At 30.2% G+C, this 10,058-nt stretch overlaps 1 protein-coding gene and 1 pseudogene across 1 annotated transcript; one reads left to right on the top strand and one right to left on the bottom strand.

Annotated features, from left to right (window-relative positions):
* Positions 1 to 3,524: 3,524 nt before the first annotated feature.
* LOC123263970 (BCL-6 corepressor-like protein 1) lies at positions 3,525 to 6,157 on the bottom strand. Its single transcript, XM_044727014.1, has 2 exons — positions 6,130 to 6,157; positions 3,525 to 4,798 (listed from the first exon to the last, which is right to left on the bottom strand). The coding sequence occupies exons 1-2, from the start codon at positions 6,155 to 6,157 to the stop codon at positions 3,525 to 3,527; spliced, it is 1,302 nt and encodes a 433-aa protein (XP_044582949.1).
* Positions 6,158 to 7,591: 1,434 nt separating this feature from the next.
* On the top strand, positions 7,592 to 9,481 carry LOC123263968 (annotated as a pseudogene).
* Positions 9,482 to 10,058: the final 577 nt, after the last annotated feature.

Below are 10,058 nucleotides of genomic sequence, written 5' to 3'. Positions count from 1 at the left end.
ATGCAGTTATTTCTGGTCATCACGTTGATGCATCAGTTAAAGGAAGAAAATTTGGTGGATACATGACACAATTGGGGAGTTGATTATTATTCAGAGTAATCAACCCACGGTGAGAATGATGCAGGAGTGGTTGATGATTAAAAATCTATTTCAATAATCCTAAACTATTGAAAAAATTCTAGGAACTTCTAGAGAGGGCCAAAGAACAAAGGCCTGGAAGTATTATGTCGATTACCTGGACTGTTTATCATGTTTCGAAGAATATTTCTGGGGAAAATCAGCAGTTATTTGTTAAAGATGCTACTTCCCAACTTTTGTCTTGCTCTTTCAGTCAGCAATTTGTTGTTCGACTTTTTTGTCAGGTCCCTGATTCAGAAAGATGATTTGAAATGATTACCTTCATGTTAATTGTATATCTATATAGTATTCAAATCCGATGCATTTGAATCATTTCAAATCATTTTTAAATCATTTCAAATCTTCTTTCTAAATCAGGGGCAATAGTTTTTTCTTTAAGATTGTTTTGATTTTTTAGTAAATAATGATTTACTAAAGTTTTTTTTTTACAGACGGTGTTGGCAAAATTGGTTGAAATGATTCCTTCATCTTCGATTGTAATTATATTTTAAAGAAGTCTATTGATGAAAATCTACTGCGAGGGAATATCTACAAAAATTCAATGAAGCTTTGTGAATGATATGTATTTTTATTTCAATTTGTACTTTATAAATTGAATGAATTTATTTAATAATAATAATAGTAATAGTATTAAATAATTAAAAAAAACTTATTATTATTATTGTTATTTCTTCATTACGATAATCTTAAAATTTTTCTGATGATAATAATATTAATAATACATATATCTTTTTTTTTTTTAGGCAATATTTTATGACGTCCCAAAATTATTAAATATGTCAAAAGATGAGTGGATATCACCAAAGATTTTCGAACATCTAGCTTCAGGCTACAAAATAAATAATATTGGCGCTCATAATTTAGTAAATAATAAATATACATTAGAAAACATCACCTCATCTCAGATAATAAAAACGCGATGTCGAGAATTGGATGAAGAAGAAATCAATAATGAAAATTCTGGTGATTTTCAAAAGAAAATAATACTTTAGAGACTAATGATTCCGTTGGAAGAAGATTTATCAGGAATATTGAGACGATAAAAACTAGCTAATGGCATTAAATTGATTGTCGTTGCGAGTTTGATTGGCAGTATGGCAAATTTAGGCCGGGTCGCGAGGACTGCTGAAATATTTTGCGCGAAGCAATTGGTCCTTGGTAGTATAAAGGATGTTGAGAATACCCTTATTAAAAAAAAATATTTAAAATGATTCAACCCATGCAAAATGTATATCGATATATTTGTCAAGTTGAATCGTTTTTAATCGCTTTGAGACATTTCGAATCGTTTTAAATCTTTTTTTTTTTAATAAGAGTAAAGAGTTTCAGATGTTAAGTGTGTCTGCAGATAAGTAGGTTCAGATAATAGAGGTGAAGGCACATGAGCTTAGAAATTATTTACTGGAAATGGGGTGAAAAATCATCGGCATTGAATAAACTGCTAATAGTCTGTATAGAAATTTCTCAGGCTGGTGTTGTTAGGTCACTGAATGTTATTGTGACTGGTGCTATTTATATGTGGCATTACGCACAACAAAACACGGAAAAAAGTAAACTGTAAAATTCACTCGGATTCCGATTAATTTTTATAGTTTTAAACAGTACAGCGGACATCGGGATGGCAAAAATATAAATATTACAGATCTTACAGACTGTAAAAAGTGTAAAAGCCACAATTTATAATGTAATATCGAAAATAAGTGATTACTAGCTGTCACTGTAGTAAATAACGACTCTCTCATCTTAAAAAATTACAATTTCAAACAGTAAAAATTGCTGTTTTAATATATAGTCCATACTATGAGGAGAAGGAGAACTCAGATGAGAAGAAGGGGGTCTCAATCTAGAAGAATTTAACATTTGAAAGAGTAAAAATTCTACTTTAAAAATATATATTTTACCAGTCCAAGCAAGTCAATAATTATAGTTTGATTTTTAGCGTTGCGTTTAAAATTTACCATTTTACTTTGTAAATATTGACGTTGCTTGTACTGAAAATTTAGTAACTGTATTTTATATTTTTTACATATTATGCGATCATTTTTTAGGTACGAAATGATAAATATCAAAGTCAAAATTCTTAATTATTATAATTTAACATTTTCGACATTCACATAGCGAATATTACTGTTTGAAATAGTATTTTCTTCCATATAAAGTATAAATTGTAGCATTTAAATGATAAATATTATAAAGTGATTAGTAAAATCACGATTTTACTGTTTGAAATGGTAATTTTTAGCAGTTGATTATTATTTATATAAATCGACTATTATTTATTACAGTTTACTTTTTTCCGTGTATATATTATCGTAATTATTTTAATTGAGTATTTATTCTTATAAATTTATAATGAAAATAAATGTATTTATAATGAAATTTATAATGAAAATAAATGTCATAATGTATTTGTTAAAAAAAAATCTGAAAATTATTAAATAATCTATTAATTTTTAAATAACTTCGACATTTCTTTTCGGATCATTTCTGAAAAAATGAAAGAATTATTAGAGCTCAAAAAACCGAGTCGATTGCCGCCATGAACGTGAAAATCGGTTGATTGATTCGAGAGATACTGTGTAAAAATCGGTTTATTCATTCAAAAGTGATTGCAGTTCGAAAATTTTAAGAATAGTGTATTATTATTAAACTTATATCAAGCTTTTGAGCACTAAGAGCTCAAAAGCATATAACAGGTAACTCTTTGAGCTCAGAGAACTCAAACGAACACATAAATTGTTAAATTCATTTACACAATTAAATTCGTGATAATTATTATATTTATTAAAAAACAAATCTTTTAAAATATTGTTTATATTTATTATTTAGTTATAAGGTAAGTATTTTAATAATTAAGGTAAATATTTTAATATTTATATAATTATTTTAAGTTATATATAAGTATTTTAATTATATAAGTATATTTATAAGTATTTCAACTTATATATAATTAAGTTATATAATAAGTCATTCAAGTTAGCCGACGTTTTAACTTTTTTGATTTTTTTTTAATAATTAAATTAGAACAAAAAAATATATTTTTAAAATTGCACTTACAGTTTTTCCAGTTTTTAACAAATGACAATTTTTTTTTCTTTTTTTCTGGTCAATTTTTCAATAAAAATAATTTTTTTAATTTTTAAATGTCGGCTAACTTAATTTTCATTATTTTTTATGAAAATGAAGTTAGCTGACATTTCAAAATTTTTAGAAATTCTTTATTGAAGAAATTTCAATTAAACAATTAAGAAAAAAAAAATTTCACTTGTAAAAAAATTGAAAAACTATAAGTGCAATTTTTTAGAAATATTTTTTTAGTTGTAATTTGATTAAAAAAAAAATCAAAAATTTTTAGTCGTCTGCTAACTTCAGTGTCATTATTTTTTTTAAAAATTTGTAGGCGTAGTTCCTTGCAGCAGTTGCAGCAGTTGTAGCACTGCTTGTTGACGAACCTGGGATCCGAATGTTTGGTGCATTTGATTCGGGATGAATGAATGTACGTGTGTGATCGTTTGCGGTGTCAACGGAGCGTACTGGAGTTGATGTGGTGGTGAAATATAATTCAGTGCGGGAAGCATCCCCAAGTTGATTGGATGAGCTGGCTGAACTTGAGGTATGAATGATGAACGAACAAACGAGTCTAGAGGCGTTTGTGGTATAAATGGTTGAAAAGGGATGTGTGTTAAATATGATTGAGCCACACCTGTCAATGGCTGACTGAGGCCGGGTTGTAAGATCGGTTGAACTGAACCTGGCTGAATTTGCACTGTCATTGATGGACTGAGGCCGGGTTGTGAGATGGGTTGATCTGAACTTGGTTGAAGTTGCAGGTCCGGCTTCAGTTGCTGCGACTGCTTTTTTAGTAGCTGTTTCACCTGCTTTTGTAGTTGGCGACTAGATCGCTGGAGATATTTTATCTTGATAGCAGCTGCAGCACCATCACCATGTCCCACGTTACCAGGAGCACCATTATCACCAGCAAGATGATCGTTTGCATCCGGGGCAGCAGCATTGATTGCTGGACCAGGACCAGGAGCCAGGACAGGACCAGGAGCCGGGACAGGACCAGGAGCCGGGACAGGACCAGGAGCCGGGACAGGACCAGGAGCCGGGACAGGACCAGGAGCCGGGACAGGACCAGGAGCCGGGACAGGACCAGGAGCCGGGACAGGACCAGGAGCCGGGACAGGACCAGGAGCCGGGACAGGACCAGGAGCCGGGATAGGACCAGGAGCCGGGATAGAACCAGGAGCCGGGACAGGACCAGGAGCCGGGATAGGACCAGGAGCCGGGACAGGACCAGGAGCCGGGACAGGACCAGGAGCCGGAACATGACCAGGACCAGAAGCTGTATAATTGTGAGCAAGTGCAGCAGTAGCAGTAGCAACATTGCGGGCAGCAGCAGTAGTAGCAACATTGCGGGCGGCAGCAGCAGCATTGGCAGTTGGAATGGTGACATTGCAAGCAGGTGCAATAGCATTGACCGCAAGAGCAGCAGCATTGGCAGTCGGAGTGACAGCATTCGCACGAAGCGCAGTAGAGTGACGAGTGTTAACATGCTGCGCTGCTACGTGTGCGTAGGTCCTAGGTCCCACAACACGTGGAGCACCCACAATCTGTTCACGGTTGCTATTCATTCTTCTTTTTGGTTTTCCACGACCTGCGTAAAATTTTTTTATTATTGTATTATTGTCAATAAATATTAAAAATAATAATAACACTGAAGTTAGCAGACGTCTAAAAATTTTTTATTTTTTTTTAATTAAATTACAACTAAAAAGATATTTCTAAAAAATTGCACTATAGTTTTTAAAGTTTTTTACAGGTGAATTTTTTTTTAATTGTTTAATTGAAATTTTTTCAATAAAAAATTTTAAAATGTCGGCTAACTTCATCTTCATAAATAATAGTACTATCACCGGATCAATTGCAAATTTAACTATAATAATTTTTTTTAAAATAATAATATTCTCGTCACAAAATTTTGCTTACTCTCAATTATTTAAATCATAAATGACTAATGCCCAAGAAATATCAAACCTAATTTATGATAAAGATATACCCGTTACAAAATTTTTCCTAGTCTCTTAATTATATAAATTAATTTTTTAATTTTTGACTTATAATCACATGGACATTTACAAAACAAAATAAATAAATAAACAAATTTTGTTTATCGCGAAATTCAAATCTATTTGTAACTACTTCGAAAATTTATCATAATAAATTAAATGACACTGAAGTTAGCAGACATCTAAAAATTTTTGATTTTTTTTATTAATTAAATTACAACTAAAAAGATATTTCTAAAATATTGCACTATAGTTTTTAAAGTTTTTTACAGGTGAATTTTTTTTTAAATTGTTTAATTGAAATTTTTTCAATAAAAAATTTATAAAAATTTTAAAATGTCGGCTAACTTCATTTTCATAAATAATAGTACTATCACCGGATCAATTGCAAATTTAACTATAATAATTTTTTTTTAAATAATAATATTCTCGTCACAAAATTTTGCACATAGTTTTTCAACTTTTTTACATGTGACAATTTTTTATTTTAGTTGTTCAATTGAAATTTTTTTGATAAAAAATTTTGAAATGTCGGCTAACTTGATTTTCATTAACTGTTTTAGAAAAGCATAAGAAACAGAAGGCGCTAATTCAGGTTAATTAAGGCTTCTTCAATGATACAAAATTTAATTAAATAAACTCATTTTATCACACAAATACGCCGGAGAAAAAATTTTCCTTATTGATTAAAAATATTGATTAAAAAGAATTAAAAGTGATGAAATTCGAATTATTTTCAATAATTTCAATTCTTTAGTTTGTATATATAGATATACAGTTTGCATGGATTGACCGCTTTCCAATTCTTTTCAATCAGTATTTTTTTTTTTTTACCAGAGTATTTTCTTAATTATATAAAATAAATATTAATTAATGTCATTATCATTAAATAAAAAATATATAAAAAATAGCAACTTACCGCGACCGCGAGAACTAGCTGGATTCATTGTACGTATATTATTTGGAGTAATTAATTGCTCCAAATAATTGCAAAAGATAATAACACAAAATGGCAGTGAACTAGCTTGATATATTAAGCTCAGTGTCATATCGCTTGTACAAACATTCGATTGGAGCATTGCAAATCCGCCAAAATTGCAATACTATTGCCTTAACCCTTCAATGGTCGCGTATTATTTGGTTTCTCTGATGCGCATGGCGCATGCGTCGATTAAAATAAAATTTAATAAACAATTATTAAATTGGTGAAAGTAATGAAGTGAATTAAAAAATAAAACTGCTTTTCCATTATAATATTTTAGAATGTAATCAAGTGTAATAAATCGAACGTAGTGTTTAATTAATAATTCATCGCGTAATATTTTAAAGTGATGAGTGAAATTCGAAGAAAGAGTGCTGTCAACAATCCACCGGGAATATAACCTAAACGTAAGTTTTCAGAACTTTTACTCTATTAATGAAATTTTCGCAAAAAAAAAATAACAGACCCAAGTAAAAACATTAAATTTAATTTACAAAAATCACATATAATTTATATAGAACGATATATAAATATATATATATATATATATATATATATATATATATATATATATATATATATATACATATATATATAATTGTATATCATTTCTTTTGGGACAATAAAATAGTTATTGAATGCATTTTGTTATTTTATTACGATTTCCTCAGCAAATTAAACTTATAAGTTGTATTTTATTTAAGAACAAACGAGTACATTTTTGGTGTAATTTCAATTTTTGCTGTTTTTTATTTTTAATTTTTAAAATATGTAAGTTATTTGTTAAAACTTTACCTTGAAACTAAAATAACTTTTACTTTTTAAAATGCTGATCTCCACGTCAAAATTTCTATATTAGCTATGTATTTTTTTGTTGTTTTTAATGCTAGGCCGTAATAAATGTTTTTTGTGAAATTTTATTTTTCTAATTTCTTTCAGAAAAAATTTTTAAATTATTAACTTTCACAAAGTTTCCGCGATGGCTAGTTAATTATTATTTTTCGGAAACTTAATTTTACTTGACTTAAAAATTTATTTAAGATATAATTAAACAAAATAAAATTTCTAAAAATTTATTATCTACAGCTTAACCTTAAATAAATAAAACGATTAAAATTATTTCAAAACAAAATACCGATAAGTTTAATTTAACTAACTTACAAACAAATACTGCTCATAAATCATTCAAATATGTTAAGTTTACAAATAAATTAAGTTCAATTGATAAAATAGTCTGTATAAAAAACGACATTCGTTTAAAAATTTAACAATAATGAATAATTTACCGTGTAAAAAAAAATACAATCTGTTGAAATTTCACTGAGCATTTGAATATCGTCACATATAATAATTATAGAGACTAAGTACATAAATAATAGTAATAATTATAGTAATATTAATAGTAATTGTTATAATTTCAACTATAAATTAAATTTTAGGTGTCAATATAAGCAGCAATCATGTCGTCGTCAGCTAAATGTCGTAGCTGTGGATCCAATGACATCGAAACGGATCCATCTCGTGGAGACTCCGTATGTACAGCATGTGGTGTGGTCTACGAAGACCAACTAATTGTAAGCGAAACTTCATTCGAAGAAACTTCATCAGGTAACATGATGGTCGTGGGTCAATTTGTAGCAAGTGATTCAACAGGTTCAGCGTCGGGTTTTGGCGGTGGTTACCGAATCAACAGCAAAGAGTCTCATGAAATAACCATTCAGAATGCACGCAAAGGAATAACTCATTTATGTCAGCAACTACATTTAAAATTTTAAAACCATACAACATCGAGATGTCGGTGAATTTTTATAAAATGGCCTTAGCTAAAAATTTAACACGTGGTCGAAAACAAGCCCACAGTCACGCAGCATGTGTTTACATAACATGCAGAACAGAAAGAACATAAAATTTATTAATTGACATTAGCGACGTACTTCAAATAGATGTTTATGAACTAGGACGTACGTATTTGAAATTAATTACTGCATTTTCTTTGACAATGCCTTCAATGGACCCCTGTTTATATATAATTCGTTATGCAAGCAAACTAGATTTTGGAGCTAAAACTCATGAAGTATCAACAACTGCATCACGATTAGTTACTAGGATGAAGCGTGACAGTATCCATAGTGGTAGAAGACCATCAGGTTTGTGTGGAGCTGCTTTATTAATAGCAGCACGATTGCATGAGTTTAATCGTACACCCAGTGATATTATTAAAATAGTTAAGGTACATGAATCAACACTACGTAAGCGATTAATTGAATTCGGTGATACTCCATCAAGTGCGTTGACGCTAGATGAATTCATGACTGTTGATTTGGAAGAAAAACAAGATCCACCGGCGTTCAAAGCAACTCGAAAAAAAGACCGCGAACGTCTACAAAAGTTGGAGAATATCGATGAAGAGTTTGACGATCTGCAGAATGAAATTGATAAACAACTCAGTCAGCACCAAATGTCGAGAAAGAGATCGCGTGAAATCAGTAATACTGAAAATATCGAGACAAATCGTTTTATACATGAAAATACAGTGGATGTTATTCAGAATTGTTTGGAAGATAATTCCGATAAAATTGACGGAAAATCAAAGCGCAGTAATATTGAGTTGGGACCGGACATAGCCTCGATGGGATTACCATCTTCATTTAGCGATTCACGCAATGCTAAAGAAGTAAATGAAAAAATTGATAAATTCAATAATGGGACTGGGGAGATAGATCTTAATGGATTGGACGATGATGAGTTGGATAGTTATATTTTGTCAGAAACAGAAGCTGGGAAGAAAAAAGTTATGGGGAATTCTGTGAACGCTGAATATTTGGAATTGCAAAAAGAAAAAGAGGAAAAAAGACTAAAAGCTATAGAAGAAGGAAAGCCGGAAAAGAAAAAACGTAGAACTGGAAACAGAAAAAAACAGTCTGTACCAGCTAATACTACTGGCGAAGCTATTGAAAAAATATTGCAAGAGAAGAGAATATCGTTGAAAATTAATTATGATGTTTTAGAAACATTGAAAGTTAATAAGAATAATACGCTGAGTAATAGTAAAAAAGACGCAGATGGAGAAACTGCAAGAAATAGGTTAGATAGTGTATCGGAAAATGAAGATACTGATAAAGATGTTAAATCAGTGGTGGATACGAGAACTGACGGAGAACATCACGAAGATGCTGATGCTGATGCTGATACTGGAGAACAAGTTGAGGATGAAGAAGAAACCGTAGGTTACGATCAACACAAAAACAGCTTCGCTGTATATAATCACGCCAAGTCCACGTTCATATAATAATAATAATAATAATGGAAGATAAAATTAAGCATTCTGTACTTTACAAAAAGATGTGAAATAACAAAAATACCAAGTACCGCTGTGATTTATTTTCAATAAGCGAGAAAAAATTTTGTTAAAAATTTAACAATTGAAAAAAAAATTTTTTAACGTACTTGGCGTGCGTCATTGAGTATTTCAAATTTTTTCGACCTTGTTGAATATATTATTTACAAACAAACAGTTTAATTGACTAGCTCATTTTACTCTCACCTCAAGAATTTTTTGTTATACGAAAAGCTGTATTATGTTAAATTTATTAATTATGAATAGATCACAGATCATACTGTACTTTTAAATACAATAACGCAGTTTTCTATACGTCGGTATAACAACGTGCAGATAATTTTTTATTCGTTTGACTAATAAATTGCGTTGTAAAACATTCATCTAATACAATGAAAAGAAACCTATACTGCAACTAGATTACTCAATGACGCACGCCAAGTACGTTAAAAAATTTTTTTTTCAATTGTTAAATTTTTAACAAAATTTTTTCTCGCTTATTGAAAATAAATCACAGCGGTACTTGGTA

Source organism: Cotesia glomerata, linkage group LG4, assembly GCF_020080835.1.
Source record: "Cotesia glomerata isolate CgM1 linkage group LG4, MPM_Cglom_v2.3, whole genome shotgun sequence".
Taxonomy (NCBI): Eukaryota; Metazoa; Arthropoda; class Insecta; order Hymenoptera; family Braconidae; genus Cotesia; species Cotesia glomerata.
Note: the sequence above shows the minus strand (reverse complement) of the source record. Positions and strands in the feature narration are given on the sequence as shown.

What these genes read in the sequence shown, in the direction of transcription:
- LOC123263970 (XM_044727014.1), bottom strand. Translation starts at nt 6,157, where the DNA reads ATGAATCCAGCTAGTTCTCGCGGTCGCG. An exon ending in AGCTAGTTCTCGCGGTCGCG is followed by an intron (nt 4,799 to 6,129) that starts GTAAGTTGCTAT and finishes AATTTTACGCAG; the next exon opens with GTCGTGGAAAACCAAAAAGA.